This window comes from Pseudonaja textilis, chromosome 13, assembly GCF_049901715.1.
Source record: "Pseudonaja textilis isolate UNSWEBS1 chromosome 13, rPseTex1.2, whole genome shotgun sequence".
Classification (NCBI taxonomy): Eukaryota; Metazoa; Chordata; class Lepidosauria; order Squamata; family Elapidae; genus Pseudonaja; species Pseudonaja textilis.
The window spans coordinates 10,404,625-10,431,840 of record NC_142002.1 but is presented as its reverse complement, the minus strand read 5'-3'; the positions used below and the strand labels follow the sequence as shown (position 1 = coordinate 10,431,840).

The 27,216-nt window shown below is 42.3% G+C and overlaps 2 protein-coding genes across 4 annotated transcripts in view; one reads left to right on the top strand and one right to left on the bottom strand.

The window, feature by feature from the left end:
* On the top strand, positions 1–27,087 carry POLG (DNA polymerase gamma, catalytic subunit). Of its 2 annotated transcripts, none has more exons than XM_087941359.1 (23): positions 1–225; positions 1,641–2,292; positions 3,333–3,519; positions 5,352–5,519; positions 6,538–6,684; positions 6,852–6,931; positions 7,635–7,817; positions 8,097–8,248; positions 10,028–10,130; positions 11,037–11,261; positions 12,173–12,290; positions 13,120–13,185; positions 13,705–13,809; positions 14,499–14,659; positions 16,130–16,183; positions 17,192–17,309; positions 18,061–18,196; positions 19,054–19,300; positions 21,410–21,532; positions 22,780–22,948; positions 23,807–24,015; positions 24,867–25,027; positions 26,705–27,087. In XM_087941359.1, exons 2-23 carry the CDS (start codon positions 1,697–1,699, stop codon positions 26,767–26,769), a joined length of 3,573 nt encoding a protein of 1,190 aa, XP_087797485.1. In that variant the 5' UTR covers positions 1–225; positions 1,641–1,696; the 3' UTR covers positions 26,770–27,087. The 2 variants fall into 2 exon arrangements, with proteins under 2 accessions (XP_087797485.1, XP_026565119.1); XM_026709334.2 differs by having other exon boundaries at positions 10,010–10,130.
* FANCI (FA complementation group I) overlaps positions 26,294–27,216 on the bottom strand; it is a 28,113-nt gene continuing 27,190 nt past the window's right edge. For both annotated transcript variants that reach the window (XM_026709330.2, XM_087941358.1), the window contains one exon: positions 26,294–27,216. In XM_026709330.2, coding sequence (XP_026565115.2) covers positions 27,154–27,216 — 63 coding nt within the window. In that variant the 3' untranslated portion in view covers positions 26,294–27,153.

The window sequence follows — 27,216 nt, the reverse complement described above, 5'->3', positions numbered from 1 at the left end:
GAGTTGGAACGGAAGCGCTGCAGATCTGGCTTTGAGTTTTTGTAAGAGGGTGCAAGGAAGCGGGAGCAAACTTGGAAGGTTTTTTTGAGAGGTGGGGAGGCTTTTTTTTTTTTTTTTGCAGCCTTCAAAGGGTGCAGGACCACGGGGGGGGGGGTGCAGCTTCTTCTCTTCCTGCATCTTCTTTCTTGGAAAAAGGAGGAAGACAGATTTCTTTCGGGTTAGGGGGTAAGCAGGCATCTATTTCTTTTTTGTTTGTTTGTGGGGGGGGAAGGGGTGCAAGGAATAGCCAATTCTTTTGGGGGGGAGACGGCGTTAAATAACACTTTTTTGGATGGCGTGCGATGAAAGAAGGGGGCGTGTGAGTGAGTGCGAGAGAATGCATTCATTCCCACCACTTGCTTAACCCGCGTCTTGCATGCAACCCACCGCTTAACCTTTATTCTGCATGAACCCATTTTTCCCCCTGAAGTTGCACGTTTCGTTCGGTCTTAAACCGAGTTTGCTTGGTACTTGCTAGCTTAGACCACAGAACCACGATTAACAATTAAGCAAACATGGCCCTTTGCGTAAATGGGTTCGTTGGGGTTTTAGCTGGCTGAATTTTAAACGTTTTGAAAAGCACGTGAGAAAACAAAGGCATTTAATAAATCATCATTTAAAGGACAGGAAGGTGATATTGATAGCTGGGAAGGAATATCCTTTCGGGAGGTATGGATAACCTGATTTTGCTGGCGGACATAATGATGTTTGTAATTTTACAGAGGAACATTTTTTTTAGAAGGCTAAGAACATGGGCTTGGCTAACAAAACAGTGCCACCAGTAGAATATTTGCAGCACAGGGTTGAAATGCTAGGTCCTTAATGTATTGTTTCCTTGCAGACATTTCATAACCCAACTAGGTAACATCATCAGTGCACTGTGTTGAATAAATATGAATCAGCTGGACATAACTGTTTAAACTTCTACCCTCAAAACGATGCTATAGAGCAAACTAGACACAAGGACAGTGTTTTTCCCAAACGCCATCACTCTGCTAAACAAATAATTCCCTCAACACTGCCAAACTATTCACTAAGTCTGCATTAGTATTACTATTAATCCTCCTATCCTCACCCATCTCCTCCCACGTATGACTGTATGACTCTAACCTTGTTGCTTGTATCCTAATGATTTTTACTGACTGTTTCCTAGTATGATTTGATTACTTATTAGTAACCTATGACTATCAGTGTTGTATCTTATGATCTTTGATAAATGTATTTTTATTTTTTCTTTATATACACTTGAGAGCTTTTGCACCAAGACAAATTCCTTGTGTGTCCAATCACACTTGTCCAATAAAGTATTCTATTCTATTCTATTCTATTCTATTCTATTCTATTCTATTCTATTCTATTCTATTCTATTCTATTCCTCTTCCTCCTCCACTCTACTTCAATCCTGTTCTACTCTACTCTATTCTTCATTCCAATATCTAATCTATTCTATTCTATTCTCAGCAAGTCGTGGCAAGAAATCATGGTTTGCAAAAGAGAGGCGAATGGTGGTTTATGGTCTCCTGGCAAGGCAGGGTTACAAGAATCTAGGATGGGAAATATTGACATGGGCCTTAATTCTGGTGCATGCTATTTCCGGACAGATCCGAGCTGGCCAGGAAGCCAGGCTTGTTTTCCATACTGCTTGCTGGTGGTGACGATGAAACGGCTGGCATGGAGGACATCGCTGGCAAGCCCGTCCTTCCTGGGCAGAACCCGAGTGTTCTCCTCCAGTTCCTCGGCAGGTCTCCTGCTTCAGGAGAAGACGGCTCCGGTTACTGGTGCTCCTCTCCAAGAGGAGCAGCGCATGAATCCCCTTGGCATCCAGATGCTGTCGAAGGGTCTTCACGAGCAGATTTTCCGGGGTGCTCAAGTTCGTTATTCAGAGAAGGACATCCAGAAGAGCATAGAACACTTGCAGAAACATGACTTGTGGGGCAAAGAAACTTCCACCCTTCCTGATGTGGCATTGCAGCTTCCCCGGATGTATGGCGCTAATGTAGATGAACACTTCCGCCTCTTGGCTCAGACACAGAGCCTCCCCTATCTGGAGGCGGCCAAGGAGCTTATTGAGCACGAGATGCCGCCAAGGCCCACAGAATGGGCTTGGGAAGTAGGATGGACCCAGTACGGTTCCGACGGGGAGAGGGAAAAGGTGGACTTCCCCGATGAACGCGCGTTGGTCTTTGATGTGGAGGTGTGCATGGAAGAAGGGCCTTGTCCCACCCTTGCGGTGGCTCTGTCACCCAATGCTTGGTAAGGAGAAGCAGAGCCATTTCTGGGATTAGAATCAAGTTCTTAGGTGTAGGTCATCCTCGACTTACAACAGATTCTCTTTTACTTCCTATTAAATGTTGAACAATGAATTGGCTCTCCTGGTTCTACCAATTCAACTTTTTCCCATAGTTGGTGGGGATCAAGTTTCACTTGCTGATTTTTTTTCCAGTCCAGCTTTAAAAGCATCTGGACAAAAAGGACCATAAGATTACCAGCTTTGAGAAAAGAAAAAAAAATCACAGCCTTTAGTCCCTAGACAATCTTTTCCCCTTCATTTTTTTGGATTCTGTTGTTTCTTTGCACCAACTCTGCTCTGGGAATCTTTTCAATACAGAAAGAAACCAAGAGTTTATTAGATAAGCTACAGTGGCTAGATGTGCAACAGTGGTGGGATTTAATTTTTTTTACTACCAATTGTGTGGGTGTGGCTTGGTGGGTGTGGCAGGGGAAGGATACTGTAAAATCTCCATTCCCTCCCCACCCCACTAACCTGATTTCCAGCTCCATTCTCCTGTGCAGGGCAACCAAAGAAAGCCCAGCCAATCAGCTGGGACTTAATGGGAGGCAGAGAATAGATGGGGGCAGGGCCTGTCAGAGGTGGTATTTGCCGGTTCTCTGAACTACTCAAAAGTTCCGCTACCGGTTCTCCAGAACTGGTCAGAACCTGCTGAATACCACCTCTGATTTGCACCAATATACAGTAGTTTATGCACTAACCTTGGCAGGTTCCACAGTTGAATACTTGTGTTTGGCCAAGTGTGATTAGTGGTGCAGAAGCTCTCAGTATATATGCAACACTACAGAACAATGATAATTATCATCACAATGATACCAATAAGGGGAGTAGGAAAGATAATAAGAATAATACTACAGCCATACGACGTGGGAAAATACATGTAGACATTTGACAGCACTGTGACAATTAGGTGTTCAGCAGAGTGATAAGCAGAGCTTGGCTTAGCAGAGTTGCTAAACCAAAATGAAAAATAGGGTAAACGTGATTCTATTCTGCTTCCCAGGTATTCGTGGTGCAGCAAACGTTTAGTGGAACAACGCTATAGCTGGTCTAACCAGCTGGGCCTGTCCGATCTCATCCCCCTGGAAAACAGCAGCAGCCACAAAAGGCAGGATGGGCAGGAGAGGCTGGTGGTGGGCCACAATGTCTCCTTTGACCGGGCTCACATTAAGGAACAGTACCTGATCCAGGTAAGACATCCCTCTCCATTTCTTCAGCTTGTTTTCTTCTCCTCTGACCCAGTCCACAGGGTGGCTTGAAGGAGAAAAGGTTTGTGGCCGGGGGGTGGGTGGTTTGAACTTCACCAATCTTGAAAAATTAAAGTGGGGGTCAGGTCTGGTTGCTCCTATACTAAACTTGAGAGACCACCAGGAGATTCCTGGGGTATTTTCTCCCGGTAGTGTCAACCCTGAAGCTGACCTGATCACCATTTTAAGGCTTCAGTGTTGCCACACAGGAGTTGAGGGGTGGGGAGGGGATAGAGATAGCTGAGGTCTGTAGCCAAAACAAAATACTTTCTCCTGGGAGCCAAGCAGTGGTGGGATTCATTTTTTTTACTATTGGTTCTGTGGGCGTGGCTTGGTGGGCGTGGCAGGGGAAGGCTACTGTAAAATCTCCAGTCAGAGGTGGGATTTTCCGGTTCTCCGAACTACTCAAAATTTTCGCTACCGGTTCTCCAGAACTGGTCAGAACCTGCTGAATACCACCTCTGGAACCAAAGACATTCTCACAGGTGGTTGGAGAGAGGAGTGAAGTTACCAGGCAACCGAACGGCACCCTGATTGGACCATGTGACTGATGGTTTGGGGAGGGAGGAAAACTTTTAATTAGTTGAAAACCATGGGAACATTCAGAGTCGGTTTTCTCCATCCTGTGGCAATATGATATACCCAATAAAACTCTGCTTTGAGGAATCTACCTGCCTCAGAGTTCTGCTTGTTATGGGTGAATTACTTGGAACCCTGACATGTAGTCCTCGTCCTATGATCACATTGAGGCCAAACATTTCTGTTGCTAAGCAGGGTGGTTAAAAGGCATTTTGCTCCATTTTACAATCTTTCTTGCCTCTGTTATTAAGTGAATCACTTCAGTTGTTAAGTGGATCAGTGCAGTCCAGCAAATGTTTAAGGGGTTGATGGTATACATTTCTTTGAACCTGGTTGTTGCAGAATACTACTATACTAGCTCAATACTCGTGCTTCGCTACAAAACTATGTGGTCGGGCTTAGTTTTGGGGGAGGAAAATAAGGGGGGGCGGGGAATCCTGCCTCTGACTACCAGCATCCATCGGTATTCATCTGGCTAGCGTCCTGTCAGTGTGTGAAAGAGTTGAGGGCTGTTTGCAAACTGAGCAAGAAGGAGACAGCAAGGAGCCTGGGCCTGGCTTTGCTCAACTGTTCTGTACTAAAGCTGGTTGCTGCTGTGAAACTAAAACTGGAACTGAAACTGCTCTCCTCTGCTTGTGTTTTGCATTTGGAACAGATGTCTTTTCAGGTGGTAAGGGGAAATAGAACTCCTTAGCATCAGAACATGTTAATAATAATAGTATATGAAATACTAATGATCTGATGGTCATTTCGAAAAATTCTTTCTTAGTGAGCACCTAGAAACCAAGAGGAACATATGTGCCAAATTTCAAGTTTGTAGATTTTATGGTTCTGGAGATTTTGTGATGCGTGAGTGGTATTTCACTTTTATCTATATCTATATATCTATATCTGTATATATCTATATGTATATCTATATCTATTTATATCTATCCATCTATCCTATCTATCTATCCTATCTATCTATCTATCTATCTATCTATCTATCTATCTATCTATCTATCTATCTATCTATCTATCTATCTCTATTGTTGTATTGGAAGCACCTACCAACATTAAGGAACCACAGTGTTCAGTGCCAGTTGCTGAGTGAGATAAAGCTGGCCACATCGTTTGTCTGATGTTCCCATCCATGTTGGGTTGTAAGGCAGCATCGGAGGGATGCTCCTTTTGAATCGTTCCAACCTCTCTCTTAGGGATCCCAAACACGATTCCTGGACACAATGAGCATGCACATGGCTATCTCGGGACTGACCGGTTTCCAGCGCAGCCTTTGGAAGGCGGCCAAGCAGGGCAAGGGGAGAGGACTTCAACAGGTCCAGCAACACATCAAGAAGACACGCAGCAAAAGCAGTGGGCCCATGGTGAGCGTGGGTGTGGTCATGGTCTCCTTACCTCTTTTCAAGTCTATCTTTAAAAGAACAGAAAATAGTTGCCACAAAACAAATTAGCAGAGTTGGAAGGAATCTTGTAGGTCATCTAGTCCAACCCCCCACCCAAGCAGGAGACCCTACCCCATTTCTGGCAAATGGCAGTCCAGTCTCTTCTTAAAAGCCTCCAGTGATGAAGCTGCCACAACTTCCGAAGGCAAATTCTGTTCCATTGGTTGATAGTTCTCACTGTCAGAAAGTTTCTCCTTATTTCCAGGTTAAATCTCTCTTTGTTCAGTTTCCATCCATTATTCCTTGTCTGGCCTACAGGCGCTTTAGAAAATAGATTGACCCCTTCCTCCCTGTGGCAGCCCCTCAAATATTGGAAGACTGCTATCATGTATTCCTTGATCCTTCTCTTCACTAGACTAACCAAGCCCAGTTCCTGCAACTGTTCATCGTATGTTTTAACCTCCAGCCCCCTAGTCACCCTAGTTGCTCTTCTCTGCATTCTTTCTAGAGTCTCAACATTTTTTTTTATAGCATGGTGACCAAAACTAGATGTAGTATTCCAGGTGTGGTCTTACTAAGGCTTTATAGAGTGGTATTAGTACCTCATGTAATCTTGGTTGTGCTTCTCTGCACTCTGTTTTATTTCTGCAAGGTTTATTTTAAACAGGAGAGTGGCATTCACAAATGGGACTTCCCATCTGTTGAAGGACAGACAACGATATTCTCTGTTTTCTTCCATCCTTATTTACTGCCTTTATGGATTAAGCCAGAGAGGCTTGGTCATCCAATGAAGAGAGCTTGCAAAGGAGATAATCTGGTTATTTAACTCTGAGGGTTCAAACTATGGCGGATAAACAAGCCATATTGATTGGAATAGATGGTTTTGTCTTTATTGTTTATTATATTAACACACTGCTCAACTTCCAACATGTCTAGTTTCTCTCCACATGGTTTTGAATCTGTAGTTCCTTATTTTTCTTTTGCTGATCTTCCATTGCAGATTGGCTCCTGGAACTGGGTGAATATCAGCAGTATCAACAATCTGGCTGATGTACATTCTCTCTATGTTGGAGGCCAGCCATTGAAGAAAGAAGCCCGCGAGGTCTTCGTCAAGGGCAGCATGAATGATATTAGGAATAACTTCCAGGTGGGAAGAAAATCTTGGAAATCTCTTTTTCTGAGAACAGAGTCTTACCTGGTAGGACCCAAGAAAGTATCTGCATTAAATAATCGGAAAGCAACAATAAACTAGCAAGTGTCTTATGGTCTACCTTTTAATAACTGTCCATTCCTTACGTTTCTCTTTTTTCAAAGGAGCTGATGAATTACTGTGCCCTTGATGTTCAGGCTACTTATGAAATATTCCATGAGCAGCTTCCTCTTTTTTTGAAAAGGTGAATTATTCGTTGAGTAAAAAATGTATTGAACATGAGACTCCAGTGTTCTGGATTAGCTGCCAGTCTTGGTTGATTTTGTATATAGTTGTTTAGGACTTTGTAAAAAAAATTAGGTGTGAGCAGAGTTTAATTTGTGGAGTCCGCAGTGCTCTCTGAGTTTGGTTGCAGACATTTTATTACCCAATTAGACAACATCTTCAGTGCTAGAAGGGAATGGGATTGAAGGAGAATAACTCACTGGCACTGAAGATGTTACCTAGTTGGTAAATTAAATGTTACCAAGCTCAAAGAGCAGTAAGGACCCCACAGTTCAACCCTGAGATACAGTTACTCTCTTTTATTATTTGCAACTGGTTTTAGAAATATAACCTTGCTGAAATAATAATCCTTAATCTTAAAGTACTTGATTATGCCCCAAAGAAACAAATAGCAATGATTTTTTTCCTATGGGGAAAAGATATTGGGTGCCTCAGTGAAGGGCAGTATGGGGTTTAATCAGCCTTTGAAGCTAGATTTATTCTATAGAGGACCATTCTATGGAGGACCATTCTGGATTTTGTCCATTGATTTTGACAGATTGTTAAAAATTCTCCTTCATTATCAGATACTTTCTCTCTATAGGCAACATTGTCCATCTTCTGCCAGAATTTGGATTTAATATTTTGGGGTTAGCATGTTCCTTTCTCTTATTCCCCATTAGGTGTCCACATCCCGTAACTTTTGCAGGTATGCTAGAAATGGGGGTTTCTTACCTGCCAGTTAATCAGAACTGGGTGAAGTACCTGGATGAAGCTCAGGTCACTTATGAGGAGCTGCAAAAAGAGATGAAGAAGTCTTTGATGAACTTGGCAGACGATGCTTGTCAACTACTTCACGAGGAGAGGTACCAGTCTGTCATGGCATAGTAGGTTTTAAATCAGAACGACACTGTTTGCTGAGCACACAGGTCTTGCAATTGGGATCTCGGTCAAGCAGCAGTAGGGTGATAATGAGAGAAGATGAATGGAGGAAGAAATTGACCGTTTGGTTGACTCCATGTTTGGTTGTAGCCTGCAGAATCTCAGGTGGTCAGGTGATGCCTTTGGATGGGAAAGTTTGTTTTAGATGAGGAGTGGCTGTTGAAATGATCCCCCCTTGGGGTTGGCCTGTTGTATCCCAATAGGTACAAAGATGACCCCTGGATGTGGGATCTGAAATGGGACCTCCAAAAATTTAAGCAAAAGAAAACGAAACCAACTAGGAAGAAAAAGGAAGGCGCCAATGAAGAGCCACCCAAAGTAGTGGGGAAAGCATCTCCACCAGAGTGGCAGGAAGGTAAATGATTATTTAGTGATGAGCTTAACAGCAGATTTCCTTACATTGGTATGATTGGGTGTTTGATCTCTCTTCGTGGCCAGCTCAAAGTCATAGGCCTTGTGGTCCAGAGTTGTCTTTCTGATCACCTTTAGGTACATTGCAGTCACTGGCTGGGATCACACATGCAGGGGTGGGATGCCACCAGTTCGGCCCGGTTCTATAGGACCTGTAGCTGCAAAGAACAGCTGACACTGAACCGGTTCGGTGTTTGGCCCACCCACCTGCCCGGGCTCTAGGCTGTCCTTTATTCCCTGCTTTTCTCTCCTCAGCTGCTTTGTGCGACACAGCTGAGGTTGAAAAAGCAGGAAACAAGAGGATGTTTAAACGCTGATCACCAGAGCGCAACGCTTGTCAGCTGTCCAGGTAGCACAGCTGATGATTTCTTGCAAATGCTGCACACACGATTGTCCCCAGTTCAGAGAATCTAGAGAATTGGCAAATCGCTCCACTGGCTGGCCCTCCCCCTCCCCACCCACTCATTCCTTATCTGGCATGGGAGCCATCCAACTTGCCTGGTTTGGTAAGTTGCTATTTTTTTCTCCCCCCCCCTCCAATTATTAGCTGTTCTGCTCTGCCAGGAGATTTAGATTAGCTAGAAAACAGGAAATCCTTGGATTTCTTGCTTTCTAACTAATCTAAAAGCAGAGCTGAACTTTCCTTAAGATTGAAGTTTTTCAGTGCAGACTCAGGTAGCCGATTGCAGATAGATAGATCTATAACTTAATCTTTGATTCTGTGAGCAACTCAATCTGCCTGCCTGCTTTGGGGTAAAAGTTGCTCTTTTTTTATAAAAAAATCAATACTTACATAAATATTTATAATATTTACATACAAGTCATGCCCACCCAGTCACATGACCACCAAGCCATGCCCAGTCAGCAAGCCATGCCCACCCAGTCACATGACCACCAAGTCACACCCACAAATTAGACCACACCCACAGAACCAGTTATTAAGAAATTTTAATCCCACCCCTGCACACATGGTATTAAGCTGAAATTGTGCATTTGTTTTGCTTTGGCATACTGCACTCCTGTAGGCCAACCATTGTGGTTGCAACACCTCAGTTAAGGCATAATGCAGTGCACCACCCATCATAAGTAGGGTGATTCTGGAGTTTACAGTTTAACAAACTGTGGTTTAGCATCATGTGTGAACCAGTGTCATCTTAACCATATTATAATTTTCCTTGAACATTGAGGGAGTCTTTGAAATTAGTTTTCTGAATGAGAGCTACAAAGGACACATGTGCATACTTGCACATTAATGTAATATAAGCAAAATAAGTCATAGTTAGCAAAACGAAAATGAAAGGGAGAAAATAAGAGAATAAAAATCTAGCTAAACCTAGCCTATACCAACAGTATTAACCATATTTCCTTATCTTTCTTTGATTGTGCTTGCATCCATTCATCCATTGCTTTTTGTAAACTTCTCACCTCTTTCTTGAGAATCTCAACGGCTCTATCCAGCCTCAATTTCCTTGATTGTCTTCTCCTCTCTTTTCAATTCATTTGCTATTACATCAGGCTATAACTTTGCAAGACGTGGGGTTATTGGGGCAAGATAGGTTCTGAGGCTCCTTGAGATCAGATAAGGTGCAGGTAAGATGAGAATGAAGGTTAAGGTACAGTCAAGAGGGTTTGCATGCTGCTTGTATTTTTTTTGTGTGTGTGTGTGTGTATGTGTGTATGTTGTATTGTTATTTTTTGAAAATAGATCCTGGTCCCCCAACAGAAGAAGAGCAAAGCCAAAATGCCAGACAGCAGGTTCTTCAGAATCTAAAGGAGACGGTGGTTTTGCAGCCAAAGAGAATTCAGCATCTCCCTGGCCACCCAGAGTAAGTTTCCAAAGAAAGTTTTCATGTAGATAAATGAAGAGTTCTCTTGAAACAGTTCTCCAAAATCTGTTTCTTTCCAGCTATGATGGATTTCTCCTCCTTTAAAGCCCAACCAGCACAGCTGGGTCTTTCTTTGCCTAGATTTCATGGCATCTGTTCTTTGGAAGGACGGATAACTGAAGTTGAAGCTCAAATATTTTGGCCACTGAATGAGAAGAGAGGACTCCTTGGAAAAGACCCCGATGTTGGGGAAGATGGGAGGCAAAAGGAGAAGGAGACTTGTAGAGGAGGAGATGGTTAGATGGTATCATCGACGCAATGAACATGAATTTGAACAAACTGGGAGACAATGGAGGACAGGGGGCCTGGTGCACTGTGGCCCATGGGGTCATGAAGAATAAAACAAATTGTCGATTCTGAAGCTGACCTGACTGAGGCCATTTTGAGGCTTCAGTGTTGCCACACCGGAGCTGAGGGATAGGGAGGGGGGAACAGAGATAGCTGCGGTTTTATAGCCAAAACAAAATACTTTCTCCTGGGAACCAAGAACATTCCCACAGGTGGTCGGAGAGAGGAGGGGTGAAGTTACCAGGCAACCAGATGACACCGGGATTGGACCGTGTGACTGATGGTTTGGGGAAGGGAGGAAAACTTTTAATTGGGTGAAAATCATGGGAACATTCAGAGTTGGTTTTCACCAGCTTGTTCCAGTATATGGTATTTCCAATAAACCTGTTCTTTGAGGAATTCACCTGCCTCAGAGTTCTGTTTGCTGTGGGTGTATTACTTGGAACCCTGACACAAACAGCAGTCGCAGAAAAGAAATACGGGCAAACAGCTTTGTTAGCAGGCTTCACCATCCAGTTGTTGGTCAAGTGTCAAAAATGTTTGCTTCTTCCTGGGTAGGTGGTATCGCAACCTGTGTCCACGTCTCAATGATCCTAGTTGGGCCCCTGGACCCAGCCTTATCAGCCTTCAGATGAGAGTGACTCCAAAGCTCATGAGGCTCACCTGGGATGGCTTTCCATTGCACTACTCTGAGAAGCACGGCTGGGGTTACCTGGTGCCAGGAAGGAAGGACAACCTGTTAGAGGATGATCCAGAGGCTGCGTTGCCCACCTGCCCTTTCAGGTAAGGAAGGATTTCTGGGGAAGTGAATCCCACAGAGCTACACCACCACCTCCTGCATGTTGTCAAATGGAAGCATAATTTTGAATATAGTTCTCTCAGTATACAAGTGTATGTCAGGATTCCGGCAGTTACCCCCATTTACATCATGAGTCTCAAGCCAAACTTCCAAAACTTCAAAAGGATTTATTGAGAGTTAACATGCCAGCACTGCCTGGGTGTAGCCGACTCTGAGACACATAATTCATTGTCACCCTTGACCCTGGTTTTCCCCCACCCCCTGGGTGTATCGTAATTCATATTCTCCAATGGGACACATCCATAACCAAGAGTCATCAATCATGCTCTCCAGTTAGAATTTTGCGCGGCAGAAACTTCGGTCACCTAGAAACTATCTTTGAAAGCATTTATGGAATGCAGTTTCGGTTTGCAAGCGGCTGCACTGCTCCCCCCTCCCTTTCTGTTGGCAACTTTAAAAAGACCATAGAGATATTTACATCTGGCACAAAGAGCTGTATTACAGTCTTCGGTTGGAGAACAGCAAAACAGTAAAGGAAGTATTGGAAATGACACTTAGCAAGTGGCGCTGCAGGGATGGTTCTCCAATGTTTCTGGATTTTGATGCTAATAAAAAGATTTAGTCTAGTTCTTGAGAGCTGTTAAGAGGAGAATATGCTTTGGTGAGCTTATTTATATTGTTAGTAAGTAGCCAAGAACTTTGGATTTAGCAAACATACATTGTCCTGGAAAGAAAACCCTGTTCTTTCATGCAGATATCGGATCTAACGTGACTGTTCCCCATTAAAGTGATCCAGTAATGAGAATCAAGAAAAAGGGCCAAACATTTCACTAGACAAGGGATGACTGTAATTCTGCTGCAATTCAGGGCATTAAAAACTCTTGATTTCTGATAGGGTAATAGAACATCTGTATCGGGAATATTGCAAGGGGAAAGGCAAGGAGCAACCTGTTTCCCTTGACAGCTACCTGGAAGAAGAGTTCTTAACGGAAAACGGTGATTTTTGGCAAAAGGTACTGGCTATCCTCTCCAAGATGAGATATACAGTTTTGTGACAGAGTGTGCACTGTATTGTACCTTGTCAGGTATTGGGTGGGGGAATTCTTATTGGATTGTTGGTGTGTGTGTGTGTGTGTGTGTGAGAGAGAGAGAGAGAGAGAGAGAGAGAGAGAGAGATACCTACCTTCATCCATCCATCCATCCATCCATTTATCCATCCACTCATTTTTTTATCTGTCTGTCTGTCTACCTACCAACCTACCTACTTACCTACCTACTTTACCTATCAACCTACCTACCTACCAACCTACCCACTTTACCCACCTACCTATCTACTTTACCTACCTGCCTACCTATCTACTTTACCTATCTACCTCTATCATCCATCCATCCATCTACCTATCATCAGACCTGTATAAAAGTGCTATTCTGTGGTCTCCTTACAAGGAACAGTCATCCAGCGCACAGATGGATGGTCTCCTTATCCAGAGAAGTTCCAAGGAACCAGTCTACTCACCAGCTCCTTGGTCTTTGCAACAGTTGTTTTTGTAGAGACATCTACAGGTTGCATTACCTCCCCCTGAAGCTTCAAGAATTCTTATTGGGTTGTGTTTTATAGATGAAAAACGACCATGCCCTAATTATTTTTTTTAAAAAAATTTGCATGTCACATAGCGTAAAACATTGGTTGCTTGTTTATATGCAGAGGAAGTGTTTTTTCACATTTTATAAATAATTCTTCTCATCAGATGCAAACTTGGAAGAAAAGCGATAACTGTGGACAGACACATGAGAAGAACATGTTTCACATGTTAAAGGATTTCTTTTTTTTTTTCATGTCAGTTTGAGTTGCTTGGCCATGTGGAGGTGGATACAGATGTGGACCCCATAACTAGAGAACTGAGACAGGTAATGACCTATCCAAAGAAAGAACATAATCATAATTCAATCTGATATCAGGCATGCTTATGGCATTCTTACCTACCTACCAATCTACCTGCCTATATAAAGGTAAAGGTTCCCCTCGCACATACGTGCTAGTCGTTTCCAGCTCTAGGGAGTGGTGCTCATCTCCGTTACAAAGCTGAAGAGCCAGCACTGTCCGAAGACGTCTCCATGGTCATGTGGCCGGCATGACTAAATGCCAAAGGTGCAGGGAACGCTGTACCTTTCCACCAAAGGTCCCTATTTTTCTACTTGCATTTTTTACATGTTTTCGAACTGGCAGTAGCTGGGACAAGTAATGGGAGCGCACTCTGTTACATGGTGCTAGGGATTCGAACCACCGAACTGCCGACCTTTCTGATCGACAGGCTCAGCGTCTTAGCCCCTAAGCTACTATGTCCCTTCACCTACCTATATACCTACATACAGATGACTCTGGGTGGGCTTACAAATGCTTAATCCTGCATCGGTTCTTCTGGACAGGGCGAAATGGAATCGGTGAAGAGTTGTCCCGAATATCACCATGGCAATGGACCTTACAATGATGTCAATATACCTGGATGCTGGTTTTTTAAGCTGCCTCACAAGGTAAGAGTGAATCTCACAGCGTGTGCTTTTGTGTATCTGTTGGGGAAGCCAGTGTCAACTTGCATCTACTGGCATTGTGCACGTGTTGCCATTTTGACATCCCTGCAGTTTGTTGCAGTTTCCTCTACACCTCACTTCCTTTTAGATTTAGTGCACACTGGTGTTTTTTATTTAGATTTTTTTTTTTTTGTATTTTGGCGAGGGGGAGAATATGGCACTCTTCACTTACCCAAGCATGCATCCGTTTCACCAATGAGTTTTGGCTGGAAGAATTCTTACTAAAGGCACCTCAGCAATTAAGTATCTTTTCTCCTGATTGGAAAGACAAAGAAAGGGAATGTAAATGAGAGGCACCAGAGTTTGAATTTGTTTCGCTTGCTGTTGTGAAGATTTGCTCATTCTCAGTTGTGGTGAATACAGTTGAGGAATGTTAATTAATGGAAAAACTATTCTGCACATTTAGAATATAAGAATAACTTTCAGGGATAAAATGGGCCTTAGTGATTCATCTGATCTGATATAATCTCTAATATTCCCATGGGGATCTGAATTGAGAGGGAGTTTCTATGTTTGCATGGAAGAAGGAGTTTCTTTAAGATTAACCAGGAAGAAGCATTGCTTTTTGCACTCAGAATCTGTTTTGTCAATGGCTTCGTGAGTCAAAATAAACTTTCCTCTCCTGTTAAAAGGATGGCAATGCCAGCAACGTTGGAAGCCCATTTGCCAAGGATTTCTTACCCAAGATGGAAGATGGTACCCTTAAAGCTGGAATAGGAGCAGCCGATGGGACCCATGCTTTGGAAATCAACAAGAAAATCTCTTTCTGGAGAAATGCTCATAAACGCATCAGGTGAACAGACGAGCACAAATTCAGTTGCGTTGCCAACTATCCATCGCATTAATAGGATAGGATAGAATTGAATTGAATTGAATTCTTTATTGGCCAAGTGTGGTTGGACACATAAGGAATTTGTCTTGGTGCAAATGCTCTCAGTGTACATAAAAGAAAAGAGACATTCGTCAAGAGCCAAAAATCATCAGGTACAACACTTAATAATAGTCAGAGGTTACAATAAGCAATCAAATCATACTAAGACACAGTCAATATAAATCGTAAGGATACAAGCGACAAGTTACAGTCATACAGTCACAAGTGGGAGGAGATGGGTAATAAGGAGTGATGAGAAGATGTAATAGTAGTGCAGACTTTGTAAATAGTTGAACAGTGTTGAGGGAGTTAGTTGTTTAACAGAGTGATGGCATTTGGGAAAAAAAAAACTGTCCTTGTGTCTAGTTGTTCTGGTGTGCAGTGCTCTATAGCAGGGGTCTCCAAACTTGGCAACCTTAAGACTTGTGGACTTCAACTCCCAGAGTTCCTCAGAAAGAAAAGCTGGCTGAGGAACTCTGGGAGTTGAAGTCTACAAGTCTTAAAATTGCCAAGGTTGGAGACCCCTGCTCTATAGCATCGTTTTGAGGGAAGGAGTTGAAACAGTTTATGTCTGGGATGTGAGGGGTCTAAATATTTTCACAGTCCTTAATTGCCTGTTCTTCCTTATTCTCTTTTCTCTCCTTTCCTTTTCCTTCTGCACAGCAAAAATTTGAACTCTCTTTCCGTATGTAGAATGTGATCCTTCTATCATAAACTTGTTCAGGTTGCAGAAACCAATTCCAGGCTCCCAACACCCAAGAAATGTTCAATAGGAAGAGAGGACCTAATCTGGGGCAGCTGGAATGAGTTCCCAATACAGGTCATCCTTGACTTAACAAGAGTTTGATTAGTGACCATTCAAAGTTACAATGGCAAGGGAAAAAGTGACTGTTTTTCACACGGACCATTGGAACATCCCCATGGTCATGTGATCAAAATTCAGTGGCTTGGCAACTGGCTCATATTTATGACGGTTGCAGTCTCCCGGGGGTCACGTGATCCCCTTTTGCAACCTTCTGACCAGCAAAGTCAATGGGGGGAACGAGATTCGCTTAACAAACCGTGTTACTCACTTAACAATGCTGGGATTCACTTAACGACTATGGCAAGAAAGGTTGTAAACTGGGGCAAAACCCACTTAACAAATGTCTCGCTTAGCAGCAGATATTGGGCTCAATTGTGGCCGTAAGTCAAGGACTACCCATACCTGATGAACCATTGGGGGTGAATGCTGATAGCCCCGTTGTAGATGAGTCCAACATCAACATTAACTACTTTCCTTCAGGTAGATTACTGGTTTTGCCTTTGGAATATTCAGTGTCAGCTTTACCAGACAGGAAAACCAGCCGGATAAGCTTAGTCTTTATTGTAAAGCTTTTGTTCTCCTTGCAGTTCGCAGATAGTGGTTTGGTTGAAGAAAGGAGAATTGCCAAGATCTGTAACTAGGTACGTATAAAGAAATGCAGTCAAGATCAATGTTGCTTAATATATATATCTCTTTTATTTTATCTGAAACTAGAAACCTCAGCTAAAATCCATATAAAGGTATGCATTCAAGTAATGATCCTTTTGGGCCTCAGTTATTATTTTTTATTGTCACTATGAATCTCTTCTCTCTGGAAAGAGGGTGCAGAAAACAACCGTGATAAAAAGCAACTCACAAAATCAGCTTTTTAATGGATTTAACATTGTGTCTTCTCCTGGGGGAAAGATCCATAGTTCTGGAGCTCCCTTTTGTATTTTTCACATGTATAGTCTTGGAATTCTCCATCTGGGACCTCAGAATTCAGCTGGAGTTCACTTAAATAGTACTTTTCCCTGCAATCTGCAACAAAATGTTTAAAAAAGCAATCTTAATACATGCACAGTTTACAAATCAAGAAGATGACAATGCCTCCTTTTTCTGGCTATTTATTAGGACTGTGCTTTATTTAATTTCAATCTTTAAACATAGCAAATTTGCAACAGTTTGCTATTAAGGATATAGTTACAGAAGGAACTATCTAGTGGTCAAAATGCCAGGGTGATAACTCTTATCACCATTACAGTCACTATATGCGGTGGTGGAAAGGTGGCTGTCAGCTTAACAGCTCACCCACAATCGCTCAGATTTTCTGATGAACAGTATAATAAACAGTAATATGTATACTATGGATCCTGAAAATAGGGAAGGCTAGAACTATGGGGTTTTGTGTGTGTAAATAAGGGAACAAGGGAATTTTTATACCCATAGGAGTAGCAGTCGCTTGGGCGAGGGTAGTTTGCATGCCTGTGGATCAGCTGGAGGAAGAACCAACTAACTGGATCTTTTCATCTTACTGAGATGTCGAGGCCAATGATTGAAGACCAGTTTTTAACTACTTTGGGAGCACAAACAGCAATGTGGAATCTGCAGGATCGCTGATGGTAATCTTCTGGGCTTTGAAGTGGGTTCTCACTGTGATCTTTTTCTAGGCATCCGGACTACGATGACGAGAATGCTTATGGAGCCATCCTGCCACAAGTCGTGACTGCTGGAACAGTAACTCGGCGCGCCGTGGAGCCCACGTGGCTGACCGCCAGCAATGCCAGGGTAAAATTGTCTTTTCAGATGCTTTGTATGTGGAAGGTTGCACCGACCTTTTAGCTGTTCCTACAGTGGAGCTAAATATGAAATAGCATGAAAACAGGAAGTTGCAGGCATGTTTCCATAACGCTAAGAGTTTTGAGACCCTTCCAGACTTGTAACTGAAATCTATTTGTGTTGCTTTAGACCCGGGAAAAGGGTAATTTCTTTTCTGAAGTCCTAAAGTTTGGGTTCAACGGTTGGTGGCACAGTGGTTGGAATGCGATACTGCAGGCTATTTCTGCTGCCTGCCAGTTGCCTGCAATTTGGCAGTTCAAATCTCACCAGGCTCAAGGTTGATTCACCTTCCATCCTTCCAAGGTTATTTAAATGAAGACCAGATGGTTGGGGGCAATGTGCTGACTCTGTAAACCGCTTAGAGAGGGCTGTAAAGCACTGTGAAGTGGTATATAAATCGAAGGGCTATTGCTATTATTCTGGCTGTTTTACCCTCCTATATGGCAGGGCTAAGATTAGGACATATGGAAGAGCAGAATAAATTTGGGTTTTTTTCTGCCATACCCAATGCAAGACAAAAACCATCGACACACACGTGGAACCGATAAAACAGCATAACTGACTGTCCATTTTGAAGAATGAGTCCTTTGGTGAGCGAAATGATGGAGGAGAGAAAGGCATTTCCTTTTAATCCAAGCCCACAGATAGACTGCGGCTTCTTGAGAAGCAAAATCTTTTTCCTATTTCCTATTTCTTGCAGACTGACCGGGTGGGCAGTGAGCTGAAAGCTATCGTTCAGGCTCCTCCTGGTTACCATATGGTTGGAGCTGATGTTGATTCTCAAGAACTTTGGATTGCAGCTGTTTTGGGAGAAGCCCATTTTGCTGGCATGCATGGTAAGTATCAGTATGCTGAGAAGTTTTCTCCCGGGTATTTGGCAGTCAAAATATTGTGCCTGAAGCATCAACATTCTCTGTGTCCTCTCTGTTAACAGCTCTTGATAGATCAATGTTCAGTACATTTATTGTCTCCTATTTTTAAAAGGTCTCTTGACTAGGTATCCTCAGTTTATTCCCCCACAATTGGGACTAGAATTTCGAATGAGGTGGGAGTAGAACGGATTTCCAGACCAAAAAAAAATTGCACAATACAGGAACCAGGAGCACCACTCAGGTGACCCTGAAGACACAGATAAACGTCCAAGTGGCCCCAATGACCCTCCAAAAGGATGCAAATGACTAATGCTGTCTGCAAGGAATATAAATATAAATGACAAATGCTGTCTGCAAGGAATATAAATATAAATCCTTCCATTCCCTCACCATCCAGTCAGAGCAGAAGAAGCTTCTTAGACGAGAAGCAAAACGTCTGTTCTTGGTTCTTAAGCCACCTTGAGATGATCTTTTGCAGATAATACAACACAATTATATGTTATAATTGATCACAGTGAAATGAATATTATGAACTAGGTTTTATAAAAGTTGAGATTTGCTCGAAAAGGATGATGTGAATCTGTAATTAAAGTCTAATGATTTGATTATAATATAATATGCATAGTTGATCTATATAATATGAATTTTAATTTAAATTTAGAAGGGAAAGACGATATCGTGCACAAGAGATATGTACCAACCGACACATTGTACTTGGTGTTTTATGTTTGTGTTTGTCAATGTTGTCAAAAATAAAAAAAAATGTTTTTTAAAAAAGAGATGATCTTTTGCTTCCTGACCCCTTTTCCACCCCTTCGAAGGCTGCACCGCATTTGGCTGGATGACCCTTCAAGGGAAGAAGAGCAACAGCACAGATCTGCACAGCAAGACGGCCTCCACCGTGGGCATCAGCCGAGAGCATGCCAAGGTGTTCAACTACGGGCGCATCTACGGGGCGGGGCAGGCATTTGCCGAGCGTCTCCTCATGCAGTTCAACCACCGCCTGACAGAACAGGAAGCCGGTGAGAAGGCCCGGAAAATGTACACTGTCACAAAAGGAATCCGACGGTAAGGTGGCCTTGGCAGAGAAGGAATTTCTGCTTTATTGAATGATTTGGTAGATTGACTTGCCCAATCCGTGCAGCTCTGAGTATAATAATACAAGCAGAATGGAATAGAAATAGAAATAATAGAAATAGAACAGAGCTGGAACGGACCGCAGAGGTCTTCTAGTCCAGCCCCCTGCTCAAGCAGCAGCACCTACACCATTTCAGGCAAATGGCTGTCTAGATAGAGTCTTCTTAAAAACCTCCAGTGATGGAGCACCCACAATTTCTGAAGGCAAATTGTTCCACTGATTAATTGTCCTCCCTGTGAGGAAGTTTCTCCTTAATTCCAGGTTGCTTCTCTCCTGGATTAGTTTCCAATCATTGTTTCCTGTCCTGCCCTCTGGGGCTTTGGAGAATAATTTGACCCCCCATCTTCTTTAATAATAAAGTGTAATAATACAAAAGCACGGTATGAATTGTCTTGGACTTCCCATGGTTCATTTAGTGGCTGTTCAGAGTTACAGCGGCACTGAAAAAAAGTGACATGACCATTTTTCACATTGCAGCATCCTCCTGGTCAGGTGATCAAAATTTGGACGCTTGGCATCCCCTTTTCTGACTTCCTGGCAAGCAAAATCAGCGGGGAAGCCAGATTCGCTTAACAAACTTGTTACTAACGTAAGAATGGCAGTGATTCACTGTGGCAAGAATGGTCATGAAATGAAGCAAAGCAAAGCATGCTTAACTGTCTTGCTTAGCAACAGAAATTTGGGGCTCAACTGTGGTCATAAGTCTAGGCCCACCTATAGAGCATCCAAGAAGTCAAGAGAAAACCCATCGGCATTTAAACTTCCCACAAGTTGCTGGTTACTTTTTACCAGTCTAACATCTAGAGCATTTTGGCATACTGTGTAATGGTGTGGTATACTGGATGCTCTGCAGTGGATAAGAAGATGCTCCAGAGAGTTATAAACAGCACAAAAAAATCATCTCTTTCTTCTCTGGAAGAGATTGCGAAGACCAGACTCCTCTCTAGAGCACTAAAAATCTCCACAGACCGTTCTCATCCTGGACATTCATATTTCGATCTGTTACCGTCAGGGAGACATTATAGGTGTCTTAAAATGATGACTAATAGATTGAGAAACAGTTTCTTGTCTTGAATCAAACATTGTGTGTGTGATTTAGTCCTATTATTATTTTAATTTTTAAATACTCTGTAGTATGATTGTGATGTGGTGTTTGGAGCATTGTGCTGGAGTAGCTTTCAAATTTCATTGTATTTGTGGAATGCAATTACAATAAAGGTATTGTATTGTATTGTATTCTATTCTATTCTATTCATATGGTCTACTAGCCATTTGAACCCTAGTCCAACTTTTAACAGATAATCAGAGTTGGAAGGGACCTTGTAGGTCATCTAGTCCAACCCCCCACCCAAGCGGGAGACCCTACACCATTTCTGACAAATGGTAGCCCAGTCTTTTCTTGAAAGTCTCAAGTGATGAAGTTTCCACAACTTTCAAGGGCAACTTCTGTTCCATTGGTTGTTGGTTCTCACTGTCAGAAAGTTTCTCCTTGTTTCCAGGTTGAATCTCTCCTTGTTCAGTTTCCATCCATTATTCCTTGTTTGGCCTTCGGGTGCCTTGGAGAATAGATTGACCCCTTCCTCTCTGTGGCAACCCTTCAAATATTGGAAGACTGCTATCATGTCTCCCCTGGTCCTTCTCTTCACTAGACTAGACTAGTCCTAAAGACAGAGGCAGATTTTAAGACCTTGCTTAAACAGTTTCAGCATGAGGCTTGTAAATTTTGGCAGCTTTTAGATGTCTATGGAGATTCTCAATCCATCCAGGTCATGGTTGTCCCAAAGGTGCTTTTTTCAGGAGGCAATTGGACTTTCTGTTTTTTCTTTGTAGATGTTTTGCTTCTCGTCCAAGAAGCTTCTTCAGCTCTGTTCTCAGAACTTCAGAATTTTAGAACTGAAGAAGCTTCTTGGATGAGAAGCGAAACATCTTCAAAACAAGACCCAGAAAGTCCATTTGACTCTTGAAAAAAAGCACCTTTGGGACAGCTTCTAGATGGTGTCTCCCATCCTTGTCTTTCCTCCTTTTTTCATTGCTTATAGTTGCCACCTGTCTGAGGAAGGAGAATGGCTAGTGAATCAATTGGGCCTCACAGTAGAAAGAGCAGAAGATGGTTCCATACCCATGCAAGACGTCTGGCGGTTACAAAGAGAAGCAAAGAAACGGTAAGAGATAACAAAGGCCAAGCTTTACTGTTGTTTTTCCTTCAAAATAATCAGATTTGTGCAAAAAAATTGTGTATGTATGTATGTATGTTATTCAGTTTTGTTCGGGTATTTTCCCACATCATTATAGTTGTGCTTTTAAAGTTGTAGCGATGTTTCGGCAGAATCTCATCTGCCATCATGAGGCTTGTGTATTGTGTTCGTCTGTGAGTCAGGCTTTCACAGCCGTTTGTTTTAAATTTGGTGCTAGCCTACTGCTACAGAAACGGCTGTGAAAGCCTGACTCACAGACGAACACAATACACAAGCCTCATGATGGCAGATGAGATTCTGCCGAAACATCTCTATAACTTTAAAAGCACAACTATAATAACATGGGAAAATACCCGAACAAAGCTGAATAACATACATATAAATACCCACGAAAACTTAAGAAAACATATATATGTGTGTGTGTGTGTATGTGTGTATGTATGTATGTGTGTATGTATGTATGTATGTATGTATATATAGTATATGTATATGTATGTATGTATGTATGTATATATATATATATACTTACCTACCTACCTATCTATATGGACTGTTGGCACTAAAATGAAGTCAACGTTCTATGTCAGAATCATTTATACTCCACCCTGCAAACTTCTGCCAGGAATTACATGCTTTGCTAAATTCTTCAGCATTCAGAGTTCTTTGCGTGTTGCCCCTAAATGTCTGGTAATTGCAACCAGACACTCTAGGGCGGGGTCCCCAAACTTGGCAACTTTTAAGATTTGTGGATTTCAATTCCCAGAATTCAACTCCCAGAAGTCTACAATCTTAAAGTTCCAAGTTTGAAGACCTCTGCTCTAGGGACTCCTGAAACATTAATGAAACGTCCTTGAATTTGTTTTTTCAGCTGTAAGGCCCAGAAACTAAAAAATAACTTGTTATTGTCACTTTAAACGGAAGCTGAAACGCTACAAAACTAAAATCTGGGTCTTGTATGATTGCAGTATCAGTTTATTCTTTTGGAGACAGGAAGGGCATCTGACCATCAAAACACTCTGCTGGCTCCATTCAGTTGTCCAGATTCCACCCACAAGGGATTATGGGGTGATTAAGACGATGATCACTTTGTTATTCTTTGCTCTGTGTCTGTCCTGCTGCAGTGCAACTCTTCCTTCTTGCAGTTCAATGATTGCAACCCAGGGTCAGGTCTTCTGTTGATCTCGAGTTCAGCAGGGATGCGCTTCTTATTCTAGGTCTCGTAGGAAGAAGTGGGACATGGTACGCCAGCGAGTGTGGGCCAGTGGCACGGAGTCTGAAATGTTCAACAAACTGGAAAGCATCGCTATGTCGGACGCCCCCAGCACCCCGGTGCTGGGCTGCCGAATTTCTCGAGCGTTGGAGCCAGCAGCTGTTGGGGGCGAGGTGAGATAAGAGATCCCTCTGTTTTAATGACAGCTAGTCCTCCACCCAGGACCACAAAAACTTTATGTTGCTAAGTGAGAAATGTGTTGAGTTTTTCCCCATTTGTTAACCAAATCCCTGCAACGGTTAAATTGATAACACGGTTGTTAAGGGAATCTGGCTTCCCCATTGACTTTACTTGTCAGAAGGGGGAAATCACGTGATCCCAGGACACTTGCAACCATCATAAACGCGAGTCAGTTGTCAAGTGTCTGAATGTAAATCACATGACTATGGGGATGCTGAAATGGTGTGTGAAAGAGGGCCGTAACTCAGTTTTTTTCAGTGCCATTGTAACTTCAGTAAGTTGAGGACTATCTATATTTGGTTTTTTTTTTTTAATTTGATGAGTCGTGGTGGCGCAATGGTTAGGATGCAGTACTGCTGGCTACTTCTGCTGACTTCTGGCTGCCTGCAATATGGCAGTTCAAATCTGACCAGGCTCCAGGTTGACTCAGCCGTCTATCCTTCTGAGGTGGGTAAAATGAGGACCCAGATGGATGGAGGCAAGAGGCTGATTGTAAACTGCTTAGAGAGGGGCTGTAAAAGCACTAAAGTGGTATGGAAGTCTAAGTGCTATTGCTAAAAGTAGCGACCTAGCTGTAACTGGAGATGTCCCAACTGTCTTTGGTGTCTTGTTTTAGACCTGTCTGCAATTGCACATACACATCAAAGCTGCAAAGGGGTGGATGGGTAAACATAGGCTGCAGGTGGCCTAATGCCCAGGCCTTCCAAATTTCAGCTACCCAATTAGATAACAAGAATAATCATTGAAAAAAATATTACAGTATCGGTTGGGTTTTTTTTCTTCCCTTCTAGTTTGTGACCAGCAGAATAAACTGGGTGGTTCAGAGTTCAGCTGTGGATTACCTGCATCTGATGCTTGTATCTATGAAATGGCTGTTTGATGTATTTGACATTGATGGACGTTTTTGCATCAGCATCCATGATGAAGTGCGTTACTTGGTTAAGAGCGAGGACCGCTATCGGGCAGCACTTGCCCTGCAGATCACAAACCTCCTCACACGGTAAGCACCAGTCTTGTCGTTCGGCAAGCAGCTCATACTTTATTGGGAATGTTTTCTAAATCTGCTGCCTTCCAGATGTTTGGGGTTTGAAAGCCCAGATGTTTTATGCTAGGTAAGGATTTTGGAAACTGTGTTCCTATTGAACTTGGAGAATGCCAGTCAGTTTGGGGAAGGTGGTTCAACTGGTGGGAATTGAGCAGCATGGCTAGAAATTTTCTTAGACCAATAGGAATTTAATGGCAATAATATTCAGTTTATATTGAGTTGGAAAAGAAATTATTGGAAACAAATCCTCTTGAGACGCTGTAATTTAGTAGCTGCATATCAAAAGTAAATATCAAAAATTATTCTGACAGATTACTGTTTAGAATTTTGATATTCTAATCCCAGTTAGCTGGAAGATTACATGTTAAGAGTGTTGGAGTCCTAATTATTCTCAAATCTTGGAAATAACATTGGCAATAAAATATTTTAAAATTAAAAAATGCAGATCTGATTTTTAAAAAATTACTCTCCCTTCATGCAGTTTTGTACCAATTATATATTTGTGGAATAATAGTAGGATGGTTCAAGATTGCATCATTGTATTTACAAATCCCAGAGAATCTGTGGCATCTTGAGAACAGGGATGGACATTTTTACCTGTCCTTCTTTGAGGTACTTATGTGATTACAATGAATGAAAGAGCTCCAAGGACTAAGTTTTGGACATAGTTTTCAACCACAGATTCAAGCACTAAATAGAACATGGCCAACTAATATACAGGTGAAACTCGAAAAATTAGACTATCGTTGAAGATCTACTCCATAGGAAGGGATTCCCACTTCTAAATGCAGCATTCCCTTTTTTAGGTGTATGTTTGCCTTTAAACTCGGTCTTCAGGATCTGCCTCAGTCGGTGGCCTTTTTCAGCGCCGTAGATATTGATCATTGTTTAAGGAAAGAGGTGACAATGGATTGTGTCACCCCATCCAACCCAGGAGGACTGGAACAAAGCTATAACGTCTCCCAAGGTGTGTATCAGATTGTTACTGATTTTCAAAATCAGGTTTGACAAGAATTCTATCTTTCAGTTGCTGGATAATAGCACTAGCAATAGCACTTAGACTTATATATCACCCTCTCTAAGCGGTTTACGGGGTCAACATATTGCCCCCAACAATCTGGGTCCTCATTTTACCTATCTTGAAAGGATAGAAGACTGAGCCAACCTTGAGCTAGTCAGGAATCAAACTCCTGGCAATGTGAGCGGAATTAGCCTGCAATACTGCATTGTAACCACTGGGAAGGAAAGGAAAGGAAGGAAGGAAGGAAGAGCACTTATATACTGCTTTATAGTGCTTTTACAGCCCTCTCTAAGTGGTTTACAGAGTCAGCATATTGCCTCCACAATCTGGGTCCTCATTTTATTTACCTCAGAAGGATAGGAAGGCTGAGTCAATCTTGAGCAGTGTGCTGTCCCAGCCAGTCTATGGGAATTGGATAGTTACTTAGGAATTATGAGCTGTCCCCTTAAGGGAATGCATCATGGTAAATGTAGTTAAAGGTATCTTGGGAAATGTAGTTCATGTCACCAGGAAGGAAGGAAGGAAGGAAGGAAGGAAGGAAGGAAGGAAGAGCACTTAGACTTATATACTACTTTATAGTGCCTTACAGCCCTCTCTAAGCAGTTTACAGAGTCAGCATATTGCCCCCACAATCTGGGTCCTCATTTTACCTACCTCGGAAGGATGGAAGGCTAAGCCAACCTTGAGCCTGGTGAGATTTGAACTGCCAAATTGCAGGCAGCTGGGTGCAGCAGAAGTAACTTGCAGTACTGCACTCTAACCACTGCACCACAGAGGCTCCTATAATCCTATATAATGAGAGGTTGTAAACCTTTTTCAGCCTGGAAATCAGCTTTGTACAAGGCTTCTGACATCCTCAGGATCAGTTTGGCTATTAAGACTTCGCCCAGGAGTATTCCTGAAGGAGAAACCCAAAATGCATGCATGAATTACCATGTTTCATGCAACAGGGACGGAAAGTATTAACTGAGGATAGTATCTTCCCTTACATTCTCTGACTTAACAGGATACTCTTATGCATGACTAGGTAGAAATGAGAGGCATTTAAATTGAAGGAGCCTGAATATCTGGGTAACAGGATATAAGCATTTTATTTTATTTTTCCACAGAAAGATACTTACTTTTTAAAAAGTGAAGCCTCCTATTCCAATAATGGAAGGAACATACAAATAGCAGGGCTGTCTGAAATTGCTTTCCCAAGTTAATGTGCACTTTTAAAAGTATATAGTTGTTTATTTTCAGAAACACGGTTAACAATTGCTGTACCTAATGTGACAGTAAGAAACCAACACAACATTATGCATTTTATTGAATTGTTAGAGGAATACTTTGCCAAAGTAAATGAAGAAAGTTCAGCTAAGCCCCAACTCTAGCATGTTATCTAAATATATTCATAGTATCTGTAGTTTCTGATCAATATAAGGAGAGCTTGAATTAAATGTTTTAATCTGCTTGCTCTTTCCTGCCTTAAATAAACCCCTGCCTGGGCCAGGTGTATTTAGGAGCAAAAATCTTCAAAGATTCCAGCACACAAATCTTTACAAATTAAGTTTTAACTTTTGTACGTTTTTAATAAGCACAGAAATGATTCTCTGAAACTTCATTCTTGTTAATTTCTTACAGGGGAAGCTCTGGATATATACACACTTATTAAAATAACAAAAGGTTCCTTGGAAAAGGGAAAATGAAATTTGATTTTAGAAGCTAACCGGACACACTTCTTCCCAGGGGGATCCTCTAGAAGGAACCTCTTGGTCATGGACATCTGCTTTTTCTTCTCACTCCAAGTCAAAAGGAGGAGAACAGGCATCTCCAAGGACTGTGGCTCCCATGGCCAACATGGTGGATTAGAGACCAAAAGGAAAAGTTGCAAACTCAATGTGCCTTATGGGGACAGGCCACGGACAGATCATCAGCAGGTTGCTGATAGTGCAAGCATGAAGATTCTATGTGCAAAGGATATGGTGAAGAAACACTTTCTAATAAATTGTAGATTATTTGAAAAAGATGGCGTCCTTGTAGATGTTAAAAACAGTGCAAAGCCAGGCATTTGAGAAGAAAAGGGGCAGCTCTCATTTCTTTCGTCTTTTTTTCTTGGGTTCTCTGCTGGTGTTTGACTGGGCAGATGCAATGCT